This window comes from Takifugu rubripes, chromosome 19 (genome assembly GCF_901000725.2).
Source record: "Takifugu rubripes chromosome 19, fTakRub1.2, whole genome shotgun sequence".
Classification (NCBI taxonomy): Eukaryota; Metazoa; Chordata; class Actinopteri; order Tetraodontiformes; family Tetraodontidae; genus Takifugu; species Takifugu rubripes.
In genome coordinates this window covers 8,816,046-8,842,770 of record NC_042303.1, presented here as the reverse complement: position 1 = coordinate 8,842,770, position 26,725 = coordinate 8,816,046, and the positions used below count along the sequence as shown (strand labels likewise).

Below are 26,725 nucleotides of genomic sequence, written 5' to 3'. Positions count from 1 at the left end.
GCGCGTGGCCGCATAGATGCAAAGGGCACGCACGCACACACACACATACACACATACACACACACACACAAAGAGGAGAGGAGGGGGAATCTAATGACGTGAGTTGGGTGTTACTGCAAAAATCTAGTTCGGGACATTTCATTGGTTAGTCTGTGAGCCGTGTGGTGGTTGAAGATTATAGTTACTGATGAGCCTCAGTGTGTGTGTGTGTGTGTGTATATCTGTGTGTGTGTGTGTGTGTGTGTGTGTGTGTCTGTGTGTCTGTGTCTCTGTGTGTGTGTGTGTGTGTGTGTGTGTGAGTGTGTGTGTGTGTGTGTGTGTGCCTGTATCTGTGATACATCAACAGTTAAGACAAGAATATGCATTTCACTAATAAAAGTAGGACCTTTGGGACGCGAGGACTCAGACTTGGTTTTAAGGTTAAGATAAAAGTTGTCTTTAGGGTTAGTGTTAGAAGGAGTGTTAGGGAGGGAGAGTCCTCACAAGAATTACATACAAACATGTGTTTGTTTGTGTCATTAAATGGAAATTATGGGTGTGAATACATGAAAAAATAAAGAAAACGTGATGAATTAGGAAAAATACAATTTTTTTTAAAAAAAAATGTTGATTTAACATTTTTCTCTAAAAGTAGTTTAACAGGAGACCACACGCTGGTGTAAAAGTAAAAATTAGATCTAGAAGAAAATAAATTAAAAGTAAGATAGAGATATGGGCACATTATAAAATAAAATACTAATTATAACAATATTGTAAAACAATGGTTTTTCCATCATCGAAATATTGTCCTAATACTTTTTTTACAACTATATATTAACCCTGTAATTGTGTGTCATGAAAATCGAATCTTTAATTGAGAAATCTTTTTTAGATACTGTGCAAATGACAAAGGAAAGCTCAGATTATAGATAAATCAAATGAATAAACCAAATAATATAATATATTAAGAAAATACATGATATATGTATTAAATTATTTATTTTTTCCACATGATCGACTCTGCCGAAGCAGCCTAGTGTGAGTGGGACAGGAAGTTACGGATGAAGAGAAAATAAAACATCCGGGAGGCTTTCAAAATAATGAAAATACCTAGTTTTCTACGGATCAGTTTCATCCGTGCAGAAGGAACCCGTAGTTTCCAAATATATTTGCTTTAAAATTAATTCACAATATATAATCTGTCAATTAGATATTTCAGTTGAAATAGTCGAATTACACATAGAAGAGGCACACAAAACTAAAATGTGCATAATTCTACTCCAGGATGAAATATTTTAACAATATCTTCTTTTGAGGCTCGTTATTTACACTACAAAGTGAATTTATGGCGAGATCCAACATGAATTCATTCACTAGTGCCTGCGGGAGCTGCACCGTGCTGAATGAAGACGCATTTTGGCGAAGGACGGAGCGGATATTTCCGATCCTGAATGCAATCGCATCGGAGTTACTGGTTTATCGTGTTTGGCTGGAGTTTGTCTGCCCTCTACAGGACAATCTGATTAGTACAATTGACCTTTTTCCATCACAATGAAACATGCAAAAATTAATAAAATACATTACATTCGATGTAACAAAATTTCAGTTATGCCACATCTTATCTTTCATGGGCTCTTTATAAATTAGATACGATTCTTCTTTGAAGATTGAATCATAAATGGCAGACACCCACAATAAACAAAAAATGAATGAATGAACACGATAAATGTGCAATCAAACTGAAAGATTGTCAGAATGTTCTGGTCACAATTCCCAATGCAGCCACCAGATGGCGCTAGTTTGCAAATAATCTGACGTGAAGGTCGTCTGAATGATGATTTACAGGTCATACACATCCCATTTATTGGCAAATTTTTCAAATGAAATGATAGCAAACACTTAAATCCTTACAAGATTGCTTAGCAGATCATTTTTGAGCCATTTGTTAATCAACTGAGTGATGATATATATACACATATTTTTTTAAACAATAGCTCAACAGAAATTGATATAAAGCCTTTATTTCATTGTGAAATAGGTGAACTTGTGCTTATGACACGTGCTCTCTGAGTGTCATTGCTGTGAATCATTGTCCTCTCCTGTCGCTATAACCATGTGATCATCTCGCCACATTCCTGCCCTTTGCTGTAGCTGGGAGGTCGCGTCCCAGCAGCTCCTCACTCACAGCCGTGGCGATGCCATCTCTGGAACCCGCCCACCACTACCGCTCTCCTGGTTCCACCGACATTGTCCTTCTCCCGGTTTCCAGCGGCTCCTTTGGGCTCCTGGGTCCTGTCAGAAAAGCTTTTCCTCACAGAGCCCCCACAGGTGCCAGCCAATGGCAGCCTGGGAAGCAGATGCCCATGTGATGGTGTGCAGCCAATGGCAGACACCCACAACTGCACACTTCCTGGAGGGAAAGTACATTCAGAGAGCATGGACGTTTCTATTTTTAATCTCTCTGGTAGAAAATAAGAGGCAAAGCAACACTTTTTTTTGCAATAGTGCCTTAATATAACACTGGCAATATGTGCAACACAACGTGGAGTTCACATAAACAAAAATGTAGACAATAAAGACATCCGATGAATCTCACGCACATGCAATAAATCTGCTTTATTTTATGGCTCCACAGTCATCATGACATGATGTTTCTCCATCTGTATTAGACCTGTCTATCACCTTCAGGCTCCACCATTTCATTTTTGATTTCTGCTTTGGGGGAAAAGAGCATCCAGTCCTACATATGCTCAGCTGAGCCCTCACCGGTGGGGAGAATCTCCACTAAGACGAAACAGGCGACAAAAACCTGACGCAAAATCCTGTAAAGACAAGTGTCGGGAAGATTCGGATGAAGAACTCTCTGCGAGCGGAGAGAGTGAATAGCAGAAGAGAGGAAAAGATTCAGGGAGAGGAAAAGATTGTGCAGTTCAGGCTGAGCATGTGTTGAGGGCTCAGCAGTGAAGTTGACGATGCACTGGGAGAACAGCTGCGCTGCAGGGCTCTCAGCCTCCATCACTACTGCTCTCCTTCAAGCAGCTCCGCCAACACACACACACCCACAAACACACACACACACATGCCTGTACGCACACATGATCATATATGCACACACGCAAACATGCACACAGCTCTCATAAACATGCAAAAGCTGTGATTGTTGCATCAGTGCTTCTGCATCACTGCATTCTAACCAGGGTTTTTTTTTTTTAATGCCAAGTCAAGCCAATGAAACATATTTGCATATGCTAATATTCACAGTTGTATGGCGGTTTTATTCCGTTAAGGCATAACCTTTCTATTTAATCAATAATGACCCTGTCAAATTATAAATCCTTGTTAAGGACAACATCCAAATACATTACAGATATGTTGATACGTTGTGTAAATATTATATCTTAAGAGGGATGTTTGAAAAAGAAAAAGGGAAATCATGCATTTGAAGATTAAATGACTCCGTTTCAAAGAGGTTGCATACTGGGAGATTTTGGTGACACAGAGAGTAGAGAAGCAGATGAAATCAGAGGTGGAGGCAGGCTCGCTGTACTGAGCCAAATGGCTTCATTGTTCCCCAGGGGCCTTTCTACCCTCGGTCTTTACTCTATTTTCAGTTAAATTAACTGCTTTGCTCTTTATCAGGGTCTCCAGCCTGAGAATGTGCAAGTGTGCGCATGGGGACGCGTGTGAGTTCTTGCACGCCACATACTGAGGACCAGGAAACATGTTTCACTGGCAAAATGAGGACACTTTTTGGAAATAATTACATTTTGGCTGGTCATCACGATTATGAGGGCCGTTAAGACTTTTATTTTAAGGTTAATGATAATTAAGGTCAGGCATATGTTAAAGCAAGTGAAACAGAGGGACATGTGGGTTCAGTTGGACAAAGACGGCGATACAAATATATTTTCTATGGTTTATAAAATATCAAATAGGTTAAGAACAAGCAGAATGTTAAAACATGGATTAAAGTGGGAAAAGACCCATTAGTAGCTTAGCTTAGCTTTGCTTGGTTTAGCTGGACCAGGCTGTCCCCCCCCCTCACACACACACACACACACACACACACACACACACACACACACACACACACACACAGGTGAATAATTCAAGACAGTTCAAGAAACCATTATCTATAGTAGACGGGTAAACCGATACGCTGATCCTGGCCCTGGCCTCCTCGATCTGTCGCTCCCCGCCTGTGGCTGACAGCAGCATTAATCCAACCACTAACCAGCCACCCTGTGAAGGAGAGGAGTCTTTCTCCGCTCCTCGTCTTTGTCAAAGAAGGACCTTGGCTCAGGTGCTCGTGCTCAGCAGGTAGGATGACTTTTAATCAGTGGTGGATCAGATGAGCTACGTTAAAGTTTAACGGGCAGGATGCCTTTAAATGGTCTTCTTGGGGTCAACGCTGTCACGTGGCCAAGGTATAAAAAAGAAAAATAATGGCATAAATGTGATAGAGGAATGTCTTTCCAATAACAAGTACACTTTATACTTGACGCTACCACCAAGGTAGGATTTTACAGACACTTCAGTCCTTTCAGGCTCGTACTTGATAAAATATGTTTGTATTCATATCTGGAATATTCCAGAATGTGTGAACTCCCATGGAACAGCTGTAACAAGAGAGATGTGTGACCACAGGCGGTGTAGATTTACTCTCCGGTCATGAGCACTGAAGGCAGATGGGAAATGTAGTTCAACTACAGGTAGATTGGAGAAGGACGCCATATCGTTTCACTCATGGAGGGATGTAAAGACTGAGCTCCGAGTTTAACTCTCTTTTTAATATTTAACCATTTATCTAACATGGCTTAAATGGCACAAATGTGTTTAAGAAGAACTCACAAAGAAGATCAGATCAGCCTCCTCTCACCAGCTTTCTGTTATCTTGGGACTCATTTTAAGATTTTATTCTGTTTTTGAATGGCTTGGAACCCAGTTCAGACCTGTTAAAAGAGTTAGACCCCGTTGAGGTCTTTCAGGTCTTAAACAGGCTTCAGGGTTTGGTTTTAACCCTCTAGTGTTGTGTAATCTGAAGATAGTGTTGTTGTTTTTTTAAATGAGAATATATTTATTTCAAGCAAATTATTTTAGGTTCAATTCAAATACTTTGCGCAGCACGCTGGAAAGCTTTTAATTCCAAAATGTGCTTAATGAATAAAGTGGAGTGTTTAAAGAAATGATTGGATCTTATAGCTGTGCCTCAGCGACTGATTTAATGATAAAAGCAGGGGTCAGGGGGTTAACAACAGTTATTACATTACTCAAAGGCTCAAATCACCGACAGCTCCTCCTGACCAGCCAGGAGCAGGTAACCCCGACAACACACACTCCACCCTGGCACCAATCTGACGCGATCACAGTGCGGGAGATTTTGGAGCATCAGAAGGAGGAGGAGGAGGAGGAGGAAGAAGAAGAAGAGGAGGAGGAGGAGGAGAGCTCCGTCTCTGATGTGCTCTCATTCCACTGTTTACTGGCACCGTGACGATAAGCAGGCAGCGGACGATGATGCTCTGTTGTCTGGTGCGCACTCTCCCGTCTCCAGCCCTCTGCTGTCACCATGGAACAGCTTGATTAATTCACTGGGCTCTGCGCGTCTCCGCCGCGACCGGAGCTGATGGTTTTTTGGGACGGGACCAGTGTTTTTCTCGAACCCTCGGAACCGTGTTAGCGAGCGGTGACGACCGGATCTGAATTCGGAGGTCTTTGGAAAAGGTAGCGCCCGGTCCGCGTTCGGTCCCTCAAAAACTGAAGTTAGCCTCTTAGCATGGCTGCCTTTTCCCCGCATGCAGGCAGCAATGGTGCGTTTTCCCTTCACGATCGCCGGGGTTTGATGGCCACTTTACAGTCGTCGCTGTCATATTTTCAGAGATTTATCTTCGTGTCATGTACAGAACAGCCCAGTTTGCTCATTTTACTGGGGCGCCGAGATGAGGGCTGACAGCCCCGGTGCGCTCCAGATTAGCTCCAAGGGTGGTCGGTGGAGATGTGTTGAATTATCTTTGCCAGCTGTTTGTGCTGAGCAGCCGGGATCAGCTGAGCCGCTCGGTGTTGCTCAGTTTCCATCCTGAGCGCCCGGAGTCAGCCTGTCAGGTGGGGGAGATGGGGGTGGTGTTCCACCTCGGTGGGGTCCAAGGAGAAATGTGGAAACGGGTGGTGGTGGTTATTTTGCCACGACGTGCTGGAAATGCCAGCGTTCGTTGTCATCTCGTGCCCGGTCGACGCGGTCGATGCACCAGTGACAATTCTTTCTTTTTTTAGAAATCGTGTTTAATACGCATTGTTCCCATATTGAGCGCGACTGCAATGAAGCAGTGTGGAAGCACAAAGGCTGAGCAGCCGGAGCCTGGTTCTGTCAGATGTCCACTGTTGCAGCGCAGGAGCTGATCCTTCTCTCTGCTGCTGTGGAGATTCATTCTTGGAGCATCGCTGCAATGTGACCTTTTGTGTTTCTTCCTCTGGGCCTGCTCAGCAGTTCAAGGACTCACTGATGGAGCCATGTGATGTCACAGAGTGGCAGCTTTAAATTTACACGTGTGTGCGTGCGTGTGTGAGATTAGGAGCATTCAGTTTGAATGTCAGTTTTGGCTCCAAACAAAGACTCTTGATGGCAACTTGGGAGTCGATTCAATGTGAAATCTGTGAAGGGTCTCAGTTTTTGGTTGAATAATTATTATACAGCACACGCTCTCTGTTTTTGTCTTATCTCTCCTGTCATTTTATTTGCACGTTTGAAGAAAGAAACTTAGTCAGTATTTCAGCCCGAGCTGGCAAATTTTTGAATCCTGATGTCTGCTGCAGTTTAAATGTGTAATCTTTTTGCGTTATAAGAGGAATCAATTCGCTTATTCGAAGAGAAAAGCCCCCTCGTGTGCAGCAGATGTGCTCTGAGGTCCCCACGTGCACTAAATGTACACATACACGTGCGTCGTGGCTTCAGGTTTTCATGCATGCTGCTAGTTTGAAGCATCCATATTCTCCTCTGGGAGGTCATGTGTCTCGATGATTTGAGTCGTTCCTTGTGCTGATGTCATTTCCTGTCACCTTTTCTTCCAACGCAGAGGCAAATTATGCCAGCAGCACCAGAGTCGCTCCGCCTGGTGACGTGCCACCCCATTGGTCAGACTGCTCTGTCCTTCTTTAGCCTTCCTGTCTACCCTGGCAGATCCATGCTGCTGGATGCCCATCACGGAGCCACACCCGCACCATGAGCGCCAACGGGCTTACCCCAGACCCCGCCCCCGCGGCCCCAGAGGCCCCTCCATCCTCCACCCCAGCTCCCGCTCCTGCTCCAGCCCGCACCCCCGCGCCGCCGCCCGCTCCTCCGACCCTGCCTGCCCAGGCGTCCACCACCATCCCAGTAGGAGCGCTGGCACAGAAGAAGCGGCAGCAGTATGCCAAAAGTAAGAAACAGGGCAGTAACGCCAACAACAGGCCTCCACGGGCTCTGTTCTGCCTCAACCTCAACAACCCCATACGCAGGGCCTGCATCAGCCTGGTGGAGTGGAAGTATCCTTTTATCAGAAATGTTGGATATCGAGGGTTTTCGAAGTGAAATGGTCACTTTAATGTAGCATATTTCTGGGGCTATGCATCGTCGCCTTAAGGATGTGACTCAGCGGTGTCAGAAGTCACCAATAACTGATCACAAGGCTCATGTGAGATAGTGAAATCATAATATTAATAAGGATTCAATTCTATTTTTTCTAGATTTCCTTTGTTCCCTTTTCCATTTTCCTTAACCTTTTTCTCTCCAGGCCATTTGATATATTTATATTAATTGCTATTTTTGCCAACTGTATGGCCTTAGCTGTCTACGTCCCTTTCCCCGAAGATGATTCCAACTCCATAAACCATGACCTGGTGAGTCGACTGCTTTGTTTCTCATTTGTTCCTCCTGTTAGCACTGTTAAACACACCGTACGTGCAGATTCACATCTGTCTTTGTGCGGTAATAATGAGATTGTGGGCAGCTTTTGTCTTCTCGCTGCTTTATCATGCAGATTCCTCCGTGCCTACGCAGACACACTTTGGCAAATATTCTCTGCTGCTTTATCATATACAGAGGTTTTACTCAGCTTTCTATTTTTAGACGTTCCCGTCATTGCACCACTCTGTGCATCTTGTGCATGTATGCCTGCCTGATGAATTATGGGTAATGTAGTGCTGAGAACACAGTGGCACAGCTGAGGACGAGTGCCTCTTCTATAACCCAGACAAAGCATCCAAAAGCGGGCAGAAATTACCGCTTGTTTAGTGATTCTAAAGCAGCTTGTGCAGCCCGTTTGCAGGTGTCTGAGGGCTTTTGAGAGCATCATCTGTGAGAATGTTACAAGCCTTCAACCGGAGCTTGTTTTTTTCACACTGCTGAGGAGACAAGCAAGCTCTGGTACAGTGAACAGCGTCAGTGTGACCTCCTGAAGGGTGACCTCAAGGTGTTTGTTTATCCACTGTTGGGACACGAGAGGAAACACAGCATCTAGGACACAACAGTGTCTCGCACAGTACTACAGCCCACACAGTACAGTAATACTGCCAACTGGAGGTAAATGTACCTCTGAAATGTGCCATGTGGAGCTGATAGGCTGTGTTTTCTGCTTCAAACCTGATGAAGTTCGAAGATTATTGTTGAATTGGTTAGCAATTGGTTGAATTGTTGAGTGTTTGCAGGTGTTGCACTTGACATATTGGGTGTGACGGGCGTGCGCGACTGACCTCCCATCAGGTTAAATATTGACCTTCAGAAGCAATAACCAGTAGACATTAGGCTACAGTAGAATCACGCCATTTTCTACACCGAACTAATGATGGAAGCCAATGCAGAACTGACCAGATGATTATGTACAAGTATTCACTTTTACATTTACTCTAAATGAACATTTAAATTATGTTTAACCAACTAGTCAATATGTAATCCTACCAAGGGGACACATATTCATTATTTAAATAGGCAAAGTATGATGGTGTTCACTGGTATTTTATAGTTGCCTTTTATTTTAAATAAAGGTGCTGATATTATCAGAATTTGTTTTTACATGTTCACTATAGTTTAAATACACAGATAATGTGATCACACACAGAATATGAGGGACGTATAAAATGAAAAGATGATGCACCTCTTTGCAACACTGTTGTTTCATATCTGTTGGAGTCTCATTATTTCTATGTTTTGGACCCGACATTTTAATTCTATTTGCACGAAGCTGAGAGCGCTCCCCAGATTTGTAGATGTGAGCATCCAAGCATTAAGAATAAAGCAGAAACAGATGATGTAGTGCTACTAAAGCAGCTTCCTGCCTCACGAACACCGTCAGAATAGCAGAAGAATGTGCTATCGATTGTATACAGTATTATTCACAATAGAGTCATTTTTTCTCAATTCTCAAGCCTAAACCTCCCTGCATAATGGATTCTTCTTTGATTGTCTGATCCTTGTCTTGCACTGATTCAAATCTGCATTATTGACACTAAATCAGATACCTGAAGGTGAAAGATGCTTCTTGTTGCTTTTATTGAGGCTGAACGTCAGATGTTAGTGTGTTAGGGGCAGTGTACCAACTCCTTCCCGCTAGCCTACAGATCACACGCTGTATCGCAGGAGGAGCTCTGGCCAGGAAAGTGCTGAGCTTGCTTTGCTGTAGCGGCCAGCCTGTGCGGCCGGAGCGAAGACGGTCTTTTCACACTGCTTTGCAGGGTTAGACTGAGGGCTGAAGTCTGAGTTGTGCTGCCTGATGTCTGATAACACAGAGCAGCCATGTTTGAAATACAATGACATCGAGGCGCAAAATGCTGAAATGATCTGCTGAAGGATTTGCTGGTGTCTACGGACCAGAGCGCCAGTGAAAGTTAGCCGCTGCACTGTCATGATAGCACAAATCTGCCCATTTATGGCCAGTCTTGCTTAAATGCCCCAATCCACTGTTTTGTTTTGTTTTTAAAGTAAACCTTGCTCACTACGATGTAATACATATCAACAGATTTATATGTGTCTACCACCAGGGGGCATAAGTGAATAGAATGACTTATTATGCTTACAAATATCGCAACTCGGCCATTTCTTTAATCGCTTATTTCTCCTTTTAATAATCTTTTTTTACCCACTGTACTGTCATAAAACATCTTTGTACATACACACGGTGTACACACACATTTTTCACTCACCTTAATAAATAGTCGTTCGCCATCTTGCCTTTACTTTAAGGTCATTTCTGACTTATCTCTGTGAGACTTAACACCCTGGGCAGCTTTTACCGTAGGCAGTTGAGCAAAATAATGACCTTTTCAAAGTGAATATGATTCAAATATATCATTATGCGTAAGCCATCATGCTGTGTTCTGCACCCGGTATCACTAAAGTCAAAAGGGCACACGCATGTAACGACTGACACAGCTGCAGAGAACTGTGCATGTTTTATATTCATGTGTGTGTGTGTGTGTGACATTTATCTTGAAATGGCAACAGATTTTAATTTTTTAATAAAGCATCAATAATCTTAAATTTACAGTAATGATATATTTAACAAATTACATAATGAAAACCATTTTGCATAAAAACATAAATACTGCTTCCTTTTCTTTAGGGGGGGGGCATGAAATGCACAAACCCGTTATCACAAAATGAGCAGGACCAACGTTGCTGTGATGTAAATACTCAGCAACACGCAGCCACGCCGACTCACAGCCAAGATCAGCCTTTTGACTGATCGCAGCCAGTTTGACACCCAGCCACCGAGAGGCATCCACCAGTTTACCGTGTTTTCTGTCACAGGCTGTCAGAGCCATGAAAGCAAACAGTCTTTGTTCAAACCAACATCTGCACGCATATGAGTGCATGGCTGGACCGTCCAAGATAGCATTATTTCCAGGTGGTGAATGCTGCTCCTGTGTCCCAACGTTAAACAGATAGAGCGTTTGGCTTCGTCTGTGTCAGGAAGTGAGCATTTAAAGCTGGCACAAGCAGTAATGTCTGGACTGGACTACCAGAGAGATGATGGTAGAGGTATGTGTTTAGTCACTTAACATAGCTGCTCATTTGTAGATCACACCAGGACTGTCCCCGCTCGTTACCATGGGTGTGCATTTCTGCATGTGTGTGTGTGTGTGTGTGTGTGTGTGTGTGTGCGTGTGCTGTGAGAGAAGCGCTCAGTGAGTCATACATTAAGGTACATTACAGTAAATGAAACCGAGGCTCCTGTTTAATTCATGTTTAATTCATACTTATGTAACTTTTAATTTATTGTAATTGCCTTTACTGCCAGAGGACGTCTCAACTGAACGTGCTTAAAAGAAAATAGTTTAAATTTCAATGAATGGAAAATATCTAGAACATTTTCACAATGTTTAACCTAAAAAAAAGGACAACCTTATTGTGGATGCACATTTTTATTGGTTTCTAGATGCTGTTGTTTTGTTTAGAGCAGAATTAATGATGATGCGAATTAATGATTAATGCGTCAGCACATTTCCCATCAAGTTCTTGATTTGACTGTTAACTTTAAATGCTAGGAAAGAAACGCCAAAAAGGTCTCGGACTTGTTGTGTTTGTGTGTCCCAATCACAATCTCATCTCTTTTTCTGTTTCCTTTGCATCGTTTGAAGTGTTTTGCTGTGAGTCAGTGAGGCAAGTTTACTGCCCCCCATGACATTTTTAAACATTGTTTCTTTGTGGGTATGCGCTAGTCGCCCTCCACCCTGTCATTCCTGGGTAATAGAACTTCATTTTCCCTAGACACAGGTAACAGCCTGCTTACATGGCCATGATAACCTGATCATTAACCAATTTGTGGTGTTATCGGATTATTCGAGGGATCGTGTAAATGGCATCATGCACAATGCTTTATGAAATCAGTAATCGGACTATGAGAAAACCCATTAACACACCAAGATTTCTCTTCAGTACACTGATGTTTTTGTGCAGGTCTACACATTAATCTGATGTATTTTGTTCTCTTACGTCTGTGCTTGTGTAAAGAAAAAAGCAAATGGGGGCGCACCTACTCACAACATGAGCAGAATACAAAAGACAACAAACATGGAGATGAACAACAGGCGTGTGTAGCCTGTTCTGCAGGGCCATTAGCACAGCTAACGCTTAGACCACGATGTTGAACAAGTCACGATGGGATGTTTGTCTATCACTACATATTTATGTATTAAGAAGGAAATCTGATAAATGGACTGAAACATGTAAATGAAGGGTTTTGTATTTTCACATTTCTGAGGCGCATGTAAACGTGTCTGATCTGATTATGACAATTACGTGATTACTTCCTGTTGCCGCACTGAATTAATCAGACAGGTAAGGCTTGAAGAATGAGTAAGAAAGGCAGAGAACACACACACACACACACACAAAGGGAGGCAAACTTAGGAGCGCTCTGCAAATGCAAAGCTCTCTGAAGGCTAAACATGGGTCACAAGCTTCTGAACTATATCAAACTGAAATGACATGATATGAATGATACTAAGTGCCCCCACACATACGGAGCCTTGATGGCCCACTGGTTGTGGGTTGCAGCAAATGTCACAGACAGACACTGTTCTTGGCATTTTGGGATACTCTCAACACTAATTCACGGAACAAACCCATATGTTTGGTCTTTGCTCATCCTTCTTGATCCTTCTTGACTCCTCGCTGGCCTTCTCCCATCCTGATGGAGTAATTTGAGGGAAAATCTGCATCACAATTCTTATGCAACGAAGATCCAATGTGGGATTTTCTTTGCCTTGTGAAGGCAGTTATTTGGTTGTGTGGTTATTCTTAAAATGACCTCCGCTCGAGGTCTTTTCCTTGGCAGAGCGACATCTCCATCCTCACTCAGCTGCTGCCCACCCCCACACTTAACACACACGCACACACACAAATGCACGCACACAATTGCCTCTGTTTAAATGTACAAAGCACAAAAAAAGAGCACAAATTATGTGGAGTCAGATACACAAAGGAAAGTTACCTCAGATGTGCGTTTTATATATGATAATATAATGTAACAATAGTCATTTTTTAAAATGTGCTACATTTTCAATCACAAGCTTTTGAAAATCTGCCTCCCGGGCTTGGTTAAAACGATGGAATACCAGCGTGTATGGGCACATTTAGCGACGCATTCCACTACAGCTAAAATAAAAGACAAGAACTTTGCATTAGCATTATTGGAATTCTTTATCTATACATATTGGATCATTTAACACATATGTCAAGCGTGTGATGAATGTAGGCATGATCAGTAGATACAGGGGGAACAGGCAGGATGCCTGTGCAGGTCTCTGCTTGTAGCGAAGCCTCTGGTGACCTGTGCAAACCTGTAGGAGGCGGAATGACTAAACATGGATGCTGCCGTCCTGGCTGGGCTGGGTGACAGTGACAGGTCCGTACAGACGGGCAAAGAAGGAGTTGGGGGGGAGGAAGAGGGAACAGAGAATAAATGGCTGCTCCCATGCAGAAATGTGAGCACAACATATTAGAACATCTCAGCTCTGAAGTGACTCATGAATTAGCAGGTTTACAGTCATTCGTTGGCCGTTGTCAGCGCTCACGGTCTGTTTTGGTTTGCGCCGCTCGTAAACACTGGCGTCACACGCGGATAGAAAACATACACAAAGTCATCCTGACTCATGTGTCTGTGGGCTCATCGCCACATGCACATTCATGACTTTTCACACGTGCGCGTGTGCCGTATTAACACAGTAATAACAGTTGACACAAAAAACATATATTAATAACAGCGGATTTAAAGATTTCACCTTCTTAAATTTGATATTTGTTGGACGAGAACAGTTTTCTTTCTATGCTGTACAGTATATTGTCATTTTCTCAAAATGTACTCTCAATTTAGAATTTTATTTTGTTTTTTGGGTATGTTTATCACGTACTCTCAGCTCTGTGCAGTTTAGATATTTCAGGGAAATCGAATAACCTTCCGTAAGAAAGCATTAAGGGCGTTATGAAACTGTAATTCTTTGCTTTATTTATGCAATACATTTACTCCATGATGGCCTGGAAGAGCGGAGGGAGAGATAGAAGAACGGAGAAAGAGAGATACCTTTGCAGATGACTCATCTCAGTTTAGTTGTGCTGCAGAGAGACTTAGCGTGCGCGGCATGTTTCCAGTACAATGCATGCATTTTAACAGCAGTTTATACTGCATGTCGGCCCCACTTGGTGCTGAACTCTTAAATATAAAAAATGAATAAAGGATAACACACGGCATCATACATGTATTTCCTGACCCCTGATATGATTACACACACTAACCAAATATGAAGAAACCTCCCAAAAAAAAAATCCATGAAAAACAGTTCTTTTACTTCTCCAGAGCTGAAAAGACACACGCAGGGTTTTAAAAAGACCCTTTATGGGCTCCTTTTGTCACTTTGTGCTCTTGCTCTGCTGGCGACTTTGCTGGGTCGTTTTCTCTCCTCTCTCTCCTGAGTTTGCTCTCTGATACAGGCAGCAGCCTTAAGCTTTACTCAACCTTTTACTCCAGTAACAAAGACGCCCATGTCTCCCATTGTGGGTTAAGTGCTTCTCACAATCGCCAGTAAACTGTTGGGAAAACGAGCCCTTCATGGTGTCTTCAGAGAACACAGAGTAAAGGATTAAGGCCTCCCTCAGGCTGAACACCTCATAATAAACCCTGTGTGCGTGCCAGGATTGTGTTTTAGGAAGCCATTAGGCCGTGTGTGTGTTAAATCACGGTGGACAGACATCATGAATCCCAGCCTTTATGCTGCGTTTGTGGACAGTGGCATGGCAATGCCATCGGGACAGGATGAATCTCTCTAGCTCCCGTCTGCAGGACGCTTCACCAGTGGCGGGGTGAACGTGTAGCACGCTCACTTCCAGTCGCTCCGATTCAATTCGGAATCTCCAGTCTGCAAGTCTGTCCAAATCCAAGTCATCAGATAAGAGCCCGGGCATTCATTCATGCCAATACAGGCTAGGCATCATCATTACCGTCATCGCTGTCGTCAAGGACACTTGTAGTTCCTGTGAGTCTGTTTGTCCTCCAGACAGGCGGAATATGATGTATCACAGGGATCCATGATTTCAGGCAGCTTTAATGACGGCTAACATAGCAAGACTGCTCTCCGTTGTCTTTGTGCTTTTGTCTTGGTGCTCTGATTTCCTCCCACAGCCGAGACACGTGAACGGAGCGCTGGTTGGAGACCCTACGGTGCTGCTCAGTGGTGTCCAAAAGATGTCTGAAAAGGGGAAAAAATCATCAATAACAGAAAGGAAATGGGTGGATTTTAGGCCATAGGAAATATCTTATTATTATATTATATGGATACTATTATTATTGGACGAAATAAAAACACATTTTACTGCAGTTCATGTAAACTTGGACGCAGACGGAAGGTCGCCAGGGTCCAGTTCAGCCCTGGACATGTTCTAACTGCAGTCGAACAATATTTATATGCTAATATTTGTGTTTTCCCTCTTTTTTGTGCACCTGCAGGAAACAGTTGAGTATGCCTTCCTCATTATTTTCACAATCGAGACCTTTCTGAAGATTGTCGCCTATGGTTTGGTGATGCACCAGAACGCCTACGTGCGAAACGGTTGGAACATGCTCGATTTCGTCATCGTGGTTATCGGGTAAGTTCCGGTTCCACTTCTCTAATTTACGGATTTTCGTGCCTAAATGTGCCCGTCGCAGCTCCGGCGATTATTTGTTAATTAAGTGTTTCGGCGTGGGGGCTTGGGTTCGCACTTGGGCCTGTTTCCACGGTGGCGGTGGACGTCAGAGGGTTAGTCTGTGCTAAAGTTGCTTAAGCCTCTGCTCCACGCAGCCAAGTGCTAATAGAGACTCTCAAACACCCACAGCATCTGACCCAGAAAAGACAGAATGCATCAGAGCTTTACTACCGCTGGAGTGAGTCACCATCTCCACATACTTCATCTCCTCTCCCTCCCCGACTTTCTACTCACGCTCTTCCCTCCTGCTCTGCTCTTTCCTGTACTTCATCTTCTCCGTCTAATGCCTCATCATCAGTTCAGACCTAATGCCTCACACGCCTCGCTCCTGCCTCCTGCACGCGCGTCGCCTCGCCCTTATCTCAGCCTCTCTCTTTACTCTGCCCCCCTCCCAAGCACACGCTCACACACAGTCCAGTGGGTAGGTGGGTCATATCTCAGTCTGTGTACAGAAATGGGAAATGCAAAGATGGTCTCCAGAGTGACTGATGCTGTTAAATCCCAAAGCTGAACACATGAATAAAGCTGCCAGTATCTGAAGTCAAATCACTGTCTGTCCACGTCAGTGTGACTGAAAAGTCTGTATATCTTTACCTCACAGGCATCTTAACCACACTCTCTGATCTATAGATCACAAACAAATCAGCAGAAGCAGTTTCTGCTCGACAGAGGTTTTGGAGGTATTTTCTTTTTACTGCTCCCAGTAAAAGCAAACCTTTAAGAGAGGCTTACGGCCCGTCATAATGAAGGAGGTGGTTCCTCTTGTTACATTTGATGTTGTATTTATTAGGCAGATTTTCTGGGACACTTTGGCAGGTTTTTTTTTTTTTAATGTCAGTTTGTGAGAGCATTAATCAGAAAAATATAAGACATAGAAGGTGTGTCTCTTTGATAGACCATGTGATGACCTGTCAAAAGCTGCTGTCTTTTACCATTAAAGAGTGTGCAGCATAATCTGATGGCAGAGTTGACAGGAGGGAGATGCTATCATGCTAACGCTGCGTAACGCTGGAACCCAAAGATCAACTTGTTTCACCTCCGCCACACAGCCAGCCGTGAGCCTCCTCTTTCTCTTGCGACAGACTCTTCAGTGTTGTCTTGGAGTTTTTGACCAAAGAGGAGAAGGGAAACGGAGAAAGTAGCCCTCCATCAATGCACGGACACGGAGGGAAACCGGGAGGTTTCGATGTTAAAGCCCTTCGAGCCTTCCGTGTGCTGCGACCTCTGCGGCTGGTCTCAGGAGTACCCAGTGAGTAGTGCAACTGCACGTTTAAGTACTGCAGAGATTTACATCCCATCACACGTGCTCGTATATCCAAATGAATAAAATCCAGTGTACATTCATCAAATTGGCTTGAATTTGCCTTCAACATGTTTCCTTTCCCCTGCTGCAGGTTTACAGGTGGTGTTGAACTCCATCATTAAAGCCATGGTCCCTCTACTTCACATCGCCCTGCTTGTCTTATTTGTCATAATCATCTATGCTATTATCGGCCTGGAGCTTTTCATCGGTAAAATGCACGCAACCTGCTACATTCCTGGTTCAGGTAAACCCCTCTTTCATTCCCTTTCTAATCTAAAAAGACTCACTGGTTTGTTCTCTCCTAACTATTTAACTATTGTTTATTTGAACGATGATCTCTCCATAGATTCAATAGCAGAGGAGGAACCAGCTCCGTGTGCAATCTCAGGGCATGGGCGCCAGTGCCCCATCAATGGCAGCGAGTGTCGAGAAGGCTGGCAAGGACCCAATGGTGGTATCACCAACTTCGACAACTTTCTGTTTGCCATGCTGACAGTGTTTCAGTGCATCACCATGGAGGGCTGGACCGACGTGCTGTATTGGGTGAGCTACATCTTCTGCTCTCTCCTTCCTGGTTCAGCATCTTTGGGCAAAAGTGGAATGGGTACTCGGATCAGACACTATAGAGTGATGCGACTGACGTGATGATTAAGCTGCTGATGGGTTCCTGAGGCAGCTCTTGTCACCCTGATATTGATTGATTGATTGGATGAAACACAATTTCATGCTAGCTAGACATTTACAGTCTCTCTGCAATCTATAAAATAGAAGCCAGATTTTTTTTCTCTTCTTTTTTCCCGACATTTCGATCTTTAACGGTATGTTTTCCTCTTTCTCCTTCTTCTCCTCCCTCTGCTGTGCTCTCTCTGTGGTGACGTGTGCTCCTCCAGATGAATGATGCTATGGGCTTTGAGCTTCCATGGGTGTACTTTGTCAGTCTTGTGATCTTCGGCTCCTTTTTCGTGTTGAATCTGGTTTTGGGTGTGTTGAGCGGGTAAGCACCTCCACCTCCTTACTCTGCATGTGTCTGTCTGTTAACCTGCCACTTTTGACCCCTGTAGGTCAACGACGCAGTCGGATGGGAAACGCCGTGGATTTATTTTGTTAGCCTCATCATACTGGGCTCCTTTTTCGTGTTAAACCTTGTTTTGGGTGTGCTGAGTGGGTAAGAAGCAGCTTTTGTGGTTTGCAGTGTGCAGAGCATGTATGCAGTCCTTTGTGGGATTAGTAGCTATTTGGGAAGAAGCTTTAGCTTGAAAGTCAGTAACATTGCTGCAGAGCTTGGGAATAACTGCTTCAGAGTAACTCAGAGTAAGATCTCCTGCATTCAGACCCTATAGCGACTATATGTTCCCCTCCGACCTCTGATGCCGTCAAACGATCTTTTGCACGGCAACTGCAAGCAGAGCATTTTCCCTCCCATCCACAAACCAGCCATCCTCCTGAGAGAGAAATTAATCTTATTCCTCGCCCTTCACTCCCTCTGCACTACTGCACTACTAAGCGCTTTCCCAGATCTACAGAGTGGGGGGGGGGGGGGGGGGGTGTAGTACAGTACAGTAGAATTAACTCTGAATGCTTGACTGGCCAGTAAAAATTAAGACAATTAGGTTTTTACAAAAACAAATCAGCGTCCGTGCACTGTCAGTCCTGTCAGCAGCTTTAGAGTGGCATAATTTCCTCAGAATTAAATATACTCTATCATCGAGATAAGATCTTTTTGTCACGAGGGTACAGTTTGTTTAGTGTACATTGTTTAGTGTAATTCGGCGTATTTGGACATTTCTTGAAATCCTCTCTCTGCCTAAAATTTCCTTCTGTGCATGATCGTGATGCTCAACTGAAGGCTAGCGAATATAATGTTGGCTCTAAATATAGTTCGGCTACAATTCCAAGGTGTACATCTCCCTCCAGTGGCGGGGGTCCACACAAACATGCTCGAATCTGCATCGCAAATATGCAGAATTCCGCCTCGAGAGCGTTTAGGACGGCTGTGGGCAGTGTGGTGATCTTTGCTGTGAATACACTCGTGTGTGTGTGCGTTCGTGTGGGCAGCGCCTGTTCGCGTGCCTTCATGCTCTCTTGTGCTCGTTTGCCATCACAGAGAGTTTTCCAAGGAGCGAGAGAAGGCCAAAGCTCGCGGAGACTTCCAGAAGCTGCGCGAGAAGCAGCAGCTGGAGGAGGATCTGAAGGGATACTTGGACTGGATCACTCAGGCCGAAGACATCGACCCCGACAACGAGGATGAGGCCGACGAGGAGAGCAAGCGCAACCGTAAGCAACTTAGATTGATGTCAGTTTGGATTTCTATAGTTTGAGGTCAACAAATGTATGTATGTCAATATTTTTTAGAAGGGAAAGAAAATGGCTTGGAAAATGGATTAGAAAACCCCCTCTCTAGAGGAGAAATGTATCCCCTGAGTGGAGACTTCATCATGAGCATCGGCTGTCCTTAATCTGATTGTTTCTAATTTTCCATTTAAGACCTTTAAGATCACTCCAGGACACAAGAAAACTGCCAATCAGCAGTTGGTGATACAGGTGGAGCAGTCAATGGTCAGTTATTCAAGGCGCGTTAACCTACTCCAGGGGACAGGACAGTGATGACGGATTTCCTCTCAATCAAGCTAAATTACCGAGAGTATTTAAAGTCTGTGACGTTTCCTTGGGTACGAGCCTATAGACACAGAGACCAGCGTAAATATGGAAGATGGCGGGACTGCTACCTTCACACTGACACACCGAGTTTATCTTAAGGAACGGGAAAAAATATGACTTGTGCAGGGGGAAAAAAATGTCCTTAATCCAAATCCTCTTTACAGTATATAAGCAGCAGACACGATGCAGAACAGAGAGAGGGTGACAGATTCAAATTAGTCTAAATACAAAATCTCCAGTTTTGCTCTTGACTCATCGTGCATGTTTGAAGAAAATCGCAATAATGCTGGAGGTCACCTGTAGGTCAGCTCGGCTTCTCTGCAGCACTCCCCTCAGCTTTTACTATCCGCTGATGATACACGAGCCTCCACCACACATGAGCATCAGGTTGCAGCGTAGCATGTTAGCACATTGCCACGTCACATGCGGGCGCTTCTGGTGACCAACAGCTCGCCACGGTGTTGTTCTTCTGCCCTCCTCAGTGTCTGCTGTGCAGCCCCTGCGGCTCCTGTTGCTCTTCTCATCGCCAGATATTGACATTTTGAATACTGTTGTTGTCCTTTGGTGCTTGTCTGCTCTGACACATTTTGATAGCAGCCCATTCTCACCCTTCCTCCCCTGCCCTCCCCCGCCTCCACCGCCATGTCCCTCTGCTGTGCCATTGTGTCTGAATGCATGGGCTTGCATGCATCACACATGAAGGGGTGACTCTGGCTGACCTCACAGAGAAGAAGAAAGGAAGGTTTGGGTGGTTCAGCCAGTCGTCCGACACTCATGGTAAATCCTGTGGTTTCCCTCCTGTGTGTGTGTGTATATAAGCGTGTGTGTTGCCTCGTTAAGTTTAATCCAACGAAGATCGTTGCCATCGACATTCTCACGAGAACACGGCATAAAATGTATGAAAATGATAAACCTTAGCGAAAGAATTTGCTGAGTAACAATCATGATTATGTTAAACTAAAACTATAAAGAGAGGATGAGAAAAAAAGCCCTTTGGGGTGTTTTTAAATAGTTTAGTCAATTGATTGTTTTTTTATCCTAAATAGAAGAAAAACGGTTTCTCCAATATGTATAATTTAATGAGCGGGCGTGCGTTCATACGCGCGCGTGTGTGTGTGTGTGCCTAATGTACTGCCACATCACTCTGTGCTTTATTGTCTTTATCCTGCTGCGTCTGAGCATCACGGCCTTTTTGTTGTGTCACATTGTTTTGAGGCCTCCCTGTTTTCCTTTGGTGCTGAAGACTCAAAGAGCCTTTCTCATCCACCTAATGAGCCTGATGAGGAGCAGAGCTCCGCGGCGATGGCAGGCAGAGCCCGTTTCCCGCCCATGTCCCATTTCTAAAAGCACCAGCTCAGTTATAATGTAGGAAACAGGGCTAAACCCAGATCAGCACTCCAGAAGTCAGCACTATTTTCAGAGCCGCACGACCACTCAGGAATCAAAGCCAACGCGTCAACGTAAGCCGAGCGGCCGCGCAAGCTCAGCTGCCGAGATGTTACACACAGTTAATAATCGTGTGTCTGCAAACGCGCCAGCAGTACTTGGAGCCTCGCGTTTCAGAGGCAGCTTCCGGAGCGCTGCCCTCCCTGGCCGGCGATCTGCTTCCCTCGGCTCTTTGAACGCATCGGAGCAGCTGTCCGCTCGGCTGTCCCGCGTCTGCTATCTTTCAGCACTTAGTAAATGACACTAATGATGACAGTGATGCACAACCACAGCGCTCAGCTCGCCCTCGACGACGGCGACCGCGCGGCCGCTTCGCCGTGTGGTTGATAGAAAGACCGAAGTTAGCGACAGCAGTGGTAAAAAATGCCCTTTTGTCCTGTTTGTTCTCTCATCCACGCGTCCAATTTCTGCCGCAGCGAGCGTCCCCGCCAGCGAAACCGAGTCGGTGAACACTGAGAATCAGAACGGCGAGGACGAGAAGACCACCTGCTGTGGACCTCTGTGGTGAGAACGTACACCGGATCATCCGAGCTGCCAACATTTGGGCAACCGTTGCAGTCGCTCTCTCCTCCCCCCTGTTACAAACTAACAAATTTCTCTTGTTTCCAGTCAAAAAATTTCTAAGTCCAAGTTCAGGTCAGTATATTTATATCTTACATTTATTTTGAAATGTTCATCTTTTTTCAAGCCCACAAGCCTGAACTGTTCTGTTTTTAATGGAAATTTTTTTGCATGTCATTCCCGACACTGATCTCCCTCCGCCCCCTCCAGTCGGCGCTGGCGCCGCTGGAACAGGTTCTGCCGCAGGAAGTGTCGTTTGGCCGTCAAATCGGTGCATTTTTATTGGCTGGTCATCATCCTGGTGTTCCTCAACACTCTCACCATATCGTCCGAGCATTACAATCAGCCTCTGTGGCTGACTGAAGTGCAGGGTGAGGAAAGTGTGACGCTGCGCCACAAATGTACACAATATATGTTTTTTTTAAATGATCCTTCTCGTTTTCCTTGTTTTTGATGAGGTCAGATGTGGCCAACAAGGTGCTGCTCGCCCTCTTCACATGTGAAATGTTGATGAAGATGTACAGTCTGGGGCTTGAGGCCTATTTTGTCTCCCTCTTCAACCGTTTCGACTGCTTCGTGGTGTGCGGAGGAATCACAGAAACCATTTTAGTGGAGCTGGAAATCATGTCTCCCCTCGGTATCTCTGTGTTCCGCTGCGTCCGCCTGCTGAGGATCTTCAAGGTCACGCGGTAAGGCGTGTGTGTCTGCGCGCGCGCGCGTGTGTGTGTGTAGTGTTTAATGCTCTTGTTCTCACAGTCACTGGCAGTCCCTGAGCAACCTGGTGGCGTCTCTGCTCAACTCCATGAAGTCCATTGCGTCTCTGCTGCTGCTGCTCTTCCTCTTCATCATCATCTTCTCCCTGCTGGGAATGCAAGTCTTTGGTGGGAAGTTTAACTTTGATGAGACCCAGACCAAGAGAAGCACCTTTGACAACTTCCCCCAGGCCCTGCTCACGGTCTTTCAGGTATTCACAGAGGGATGAGGCTCAGATTCCATCATGTCTGTCTGACCCGTCGCCCGTTTTGTTTCAGTCGTTTCACGAGATTGTTTGTGTTCAAGAAACAAAATGAGACTTGATCTCTAAATTTGGCTCTGCTCACCGGTGCTTGTCTCACACAGATCCTGACCGGAGAAGACTGGAATGCCGTTATGTATGATGGAATCATGGCGTACGGAGGTCCATCCTCATCAGGGATGATTGTGTGTTTTTACTTCATCATCCTCTTCATCTGTGGAAACTGTATCCTCTGATGCCAACAGCCAAGCTGGTGGTCATCTCAATAAACACAGAGGGGAGAGGTTTCCTTTACTTTAGCACTCAGACATCCTCCTGAACGTGTTCTTGGCCATCGCCGTGGACAACCTGGCGGATGCGGAATCACTTAATAAGGATGAAGACAAGAAAGAGTGAATCTTTAGTTAGAGATGTAGGTGCTCAGATTCATGTGTAAACACTGTCATTGACTCATCTTTGTCCATTACAGAGACAAAAAGGAAGATGAGAAAGATGAGAAGGTACCCTCACCCCCTTAAATAGCACCTCTGGGTGCAGCTTGATAGTTTTATTGTCCTCTGATGTTTTCTGCCTGAACCTCAGGAGGATGACGAGGACAATGACGACACCGCCGGAGAGGAGGAGGATCCAGAGGTTCCATCGGGGCCTCGGCCGGTCATCTCCGATCTGGTGAAGAAGGAGAAGATCACCCCCATTCCGGAAGGCAGCGCGTTCTTTATCTTCAGCACCACCAACCCGTATGAAGCGCTCACGCTTTACGCCCAGTTCGCTGTGTCTCGTCCTCTAAAACAGACTTCCTCTGCCCCCCAGGGTTCGCGTGTTCTGCCACAGGCTCATCAATCATCACATATTCACCAACCTCATCCTGGTCTTCATCATGCTCAGCTCCGTCTCCCTCGCCGCCGAGGACCCCATCAGGAACTTTTCAGCCCGCAACATTGTAAGTCCACTAACGTTCAGTACACATGTGGCTCAGCCTCGTGAACCGCTATTTAAACCAGAATAGATTCTCAAAATTAACACTAATTAAGTAACCTGTCATGGAATCGGATACTCTGTGATATTTATTTTACTTTCCATGACTAGTAACAAATCATTTATAGCAAATATTATCTCAGGTTGTGGTTTTAGCCGTCAAAGCATTTTCATGAGATCTGCTCTAACTGTCTGAGGAGGTTTTAAAGGTCCAGTATAAAAGATTGTTCACATTCGATTACCAGATTATATTGAACACTTTTATACACACTTACAGTGTGTAAGAATTTCAGCATATTTGTGGCCACATTTTTATTCGATGCGATATGAATAAAACTATTGACATCACCCCCCAATTTCTTAAGTAACCTGGATTTTAGAAGCAAAGTATTTCTTAATACAAATCTATTTGTGGCTCCCCTGCAGCCATTGTTGTTCCTCTGTGATGCTGGACCTTTAAACATTTTCTTTTCCTGCTAATGTCGCGCTAAAAGATAACTACATTCTCCACTTCTTAAGTGTAAATAATTTCTCTCTCGGTTTTTTTTGTGCTGCTGTGGTATCGCGTGCTTCTCCTGTAGCTCAGCCATGAGCTCAGGATTAGATTCCCAAAAACACCAGCACAGGCAGACAACTGAATTTGCCTCCTTATCGTTTCCCAACACATGACTTGATAAAGTCTATAGAAATTAAAAATTCTCATTGGCTTCATTTTTTTACACCTTAAAGAGAATCATTTAATGTCAATGCAAGTTTGATTTTTATAAGCGTGAGATTAAAAGGCGATTGCCTGTGCACCTTAAAGTGATCCAATCATGCCAAAAGCCTGTAGGGGCAAGAACTAATGAAGATTCATTGACAAACATGATAACCCGCTTACCACCTATAGGGGGCAGTGTCTATATGCAAAACAATGCTTTAGCTGGAGATCAATCAATAGCACTGGTTCTAGTTTTGGACTGAGAACAGTGAGTGAAGTTATTTATTCTTTGAGATGTGGAGAATGCGTCCGATGTTTGAAACCTGCCGCGAGAATGTCTCACTCACAAACCGAGTGAGTGAAAGAAGACGGCGCCTGAGGGAGGCCACCAACACACCCACAGCAGCTGAGTGATGGGCTTCCGCAGCTTTAATGGAGCAGAGCCGCCACAAAACAGGCGCCCAAGTTCGTCACCAGCCACCTGCAAGAAGAGGCTCTGATCCCATGAGACCAGAACAGAGGTTTTTGACCATCAAACCAGACAGCAGGTCCTGGAGGGCTCGTAATGGCTGCAGGTGACATCAAAGCAGCAAAATATAAAGAAGTCCTGGAGGATAATCTGACCCGGACTAAAAGGAGACCGTCACAGGACACCGAGCTGAAGCCCACAGAACAACAAGAGATTCGTTTGAAAGAAAACCTCTTCCTGAGTGTGGAGCTCAGGCCTTAGGACAATTTAAGGATGGACCAGAAAATTCTTGTTAGAGAACAAAGCTAAATTACACAAACCCCTGATTCTATTTATAAGAAAATCAAACAAAAGGAGAAAACATCGAAGGGGACAAATCCTTTTTATACCCACAGTAAACACCTGGGGTGTAGAAACTACCCTAGAACAGCCGAACTGTCTCAGTCGAAGGCCCGATTCACTAAATATCGTTGAGTCTCATCATTACGAAGAGGATTCTTCTCACGTTAGACTCCCAGGTTTGGACATTGTGTGTTTAGACTAACAAACCTATTTTTTCCAGGAAAATCAGCGACGGCAACAATGACTGCCTTTATTTATTTACGTTCACTCTGATGTTTAAATCTCCCTGATGTCTTATCTTTGTTAAACATCTGCGTTGCTTTTTGCAGATACTTGGTTACTTTGACTATGCTTTCACGGCTATCTTTACTGTTGAGATCGTGTTGAAGGTAAATGTCCTGTGTCCCCGTCTGTGCTGTGACTAACCTCACTCCAATAACACTCCAAACATCTTGTTACCTTCCAGGTCCTAGGCTATGCAGATTATGTCTTCACTAGTATGTTTACATTTGAGATCATATTGAAGGTAACCTTCTTAAAACGACAACGATAGCCTTGCTGCATTCTCTCCTTGTGTGTCACCTGCCACTCAGTACAACCTGGCTTGCTTGTTTCCTTTCTCTTATTTACTTTTTCTCTATCTCGAAGGCACCTCTTTTAAAATATATATATATATATATATATACAAAACGAAAGCAAGCAAAAGTGAAACATTGGAGATATCACTTTTCCGCACGCGGGCACAAAGTGTGTCGCGTTACGAGAACTCGTGTCAGGGGAAGGAAACATCACATCAGCATTACATTACACTCACATGGGTGTCACACCATTCGGGCTGTAGTCATTTAAGTGGTGCAGATGCGTAAGACATGATGCAACCCCTTCGACGCAGTGCAGCACATTTTAACACGCCGCCCAGACATTGATGCATTGGCTGAAGTTGAGGTCACCCGCAGAGAGGCGTTCAGAGACGTAAACGTCAACTCCAGTCAAAGCTGACTTCATGCCTCGCCCACTGACTGCTTAAGAGTGTCCATAAAAGAGGGGGCAAAACAGCCATGTTCCCGCCGAGCATGGTTCAGTCTGCTTTCCCCGACTGAGGACGTAGAAATGTGGAGCTGAGTCCGGGGACATTTGTGACCAAAAAAAAAAAAAAGAGAGCGAGAGAAAAACAATCTTTGTTTTCCTCCAATCCTCCAATGAGAGCGCCCTTCTCTGTCCACATTTACATGCACTCAGAATATTAATCCTTGACTTCTTACTTGAAGAAGAGTTATCTTGGCTGGTTTTCTTCTCTGCCTGCTCTAATCGGAGGTTTTAGCTGGGAGCTGCCTCCCTTTATTCTGAACTATTAAAGAACATAACTGAATGTGCTTTAAGGGGGCGGTCCACATGAATGTGACAGTAAGGCCGGCTCCCATTTCCAATCACTATAGGTAGAGCTCTCGCAGCTGGTAAAAGAATCCCAGACGTCATGGCAACAAAATGCATGTTTTATTGCCCCATGGATTGAGAAATGAATGACTTACTACTACATTCATGTAGATAAGGGCCGTGGGGGTGGTGGCGTT

The 26,725-nt window shown here is 44.6% G+C and overlaps 1 protein-coding gene across 10 annotated transcripts in view; it reads left to right on the top strand.

Moving 5' to 3' along the window:
• Window positions 1–5,193: 5,193 nt before the first annotated feature.
• cacna1da (calcium channel, voltage-dependent, L type, alpha 1D subunit, a) overlaps window positions 5,194–26,725 on the top strand; it is a 36,872-nt gene continuing 15,340 nt past the window's right edge. For 3 of the 10 annotated variants that reach the window (XM_029827290.1, XM_029827291.1, XM_029827287.1), the window contains exons 1-22: window positions 5,195–5,700; window positions 7,047–7,494; window positions 7,743–7,848; window positions 15,447–15,586; window positions 16,768–16,934; window positions 17,080–17,232; window positions 17,335–17,531; window positions 17,879–17,982; window positions 19,093–19,262; window positions 20,349–20,423; window positions 21,509–21,596; window positions 21,702–21,728; window positions 21,864–22,024; window positions 22,117–22,342; window positions 22,410–22,617; window positions 22,773–22,893; window positions 22,976–23,060; window positions 23,138–23,168; window positions 23,251–23,405; window positions 23,479–23,608; window positions 25,484–25,543; window positions 25,621–25,680. In XM_029827290.1, coding sequence (XP_029683150.1) covers window positions 7,193–7,494; window positions 7,743–7,848; window positions 15,447–15,586; window positions 16,768–16,934; window positions 17,080–17,232; window positions 17,335–17,531; window positions 17,879–17,982; window positions 19,093–19,262; window positions 20,349–20,423; window positions 21,509–21,596; window positions 21,702–21,728; window positions 21,864–22,024; window positions 22,117–22,342; window positions 22,410–22,617; window positions 22,773–22,893; window positions 22,976–23,060; window positions 23,138–23,168; window positions 23,251–23,405; window positions 23,479–23,608; window positions 25,484–25,543; window positions 25,621–25,680 — 2,766 coding nt within the window. In that variant the 5' untranslated portion in view covers window positions 5,195–5,700; window positions 7,047–7,192. Of the gene's footprint in view, window positions 5,701–7,046; window positions 7,495–7,742; window positions 7,849–15,446; window positions 15,587–16,767; window positions 16,935–17,079; window positions 17,233–17,334; window positions 17,532–17,878; window positions 17,983–19,092; window positions 19,263–20,348; window positions 20,424–21,508; window positions 21,597–21,701; window positions 21,729–21,863; window positions 22,025–22,116; window positions 22,343–22,409; window positions 22,618–22,772; window positions 22,894–22,975; window positions 23,061–23,137; window positions 23,169–23,250; window positions 23,406–23,478; window positions 23,609–25,483; window positions 25,544–25,620; window positions 25,681–26,725 lie in introns of all 10 variants that reach the window. The other 7 variants (XM_029827288.1, XM_029827293.1, XM_029827292.1 and 4 more) reach the window with 7 other exon arrangements.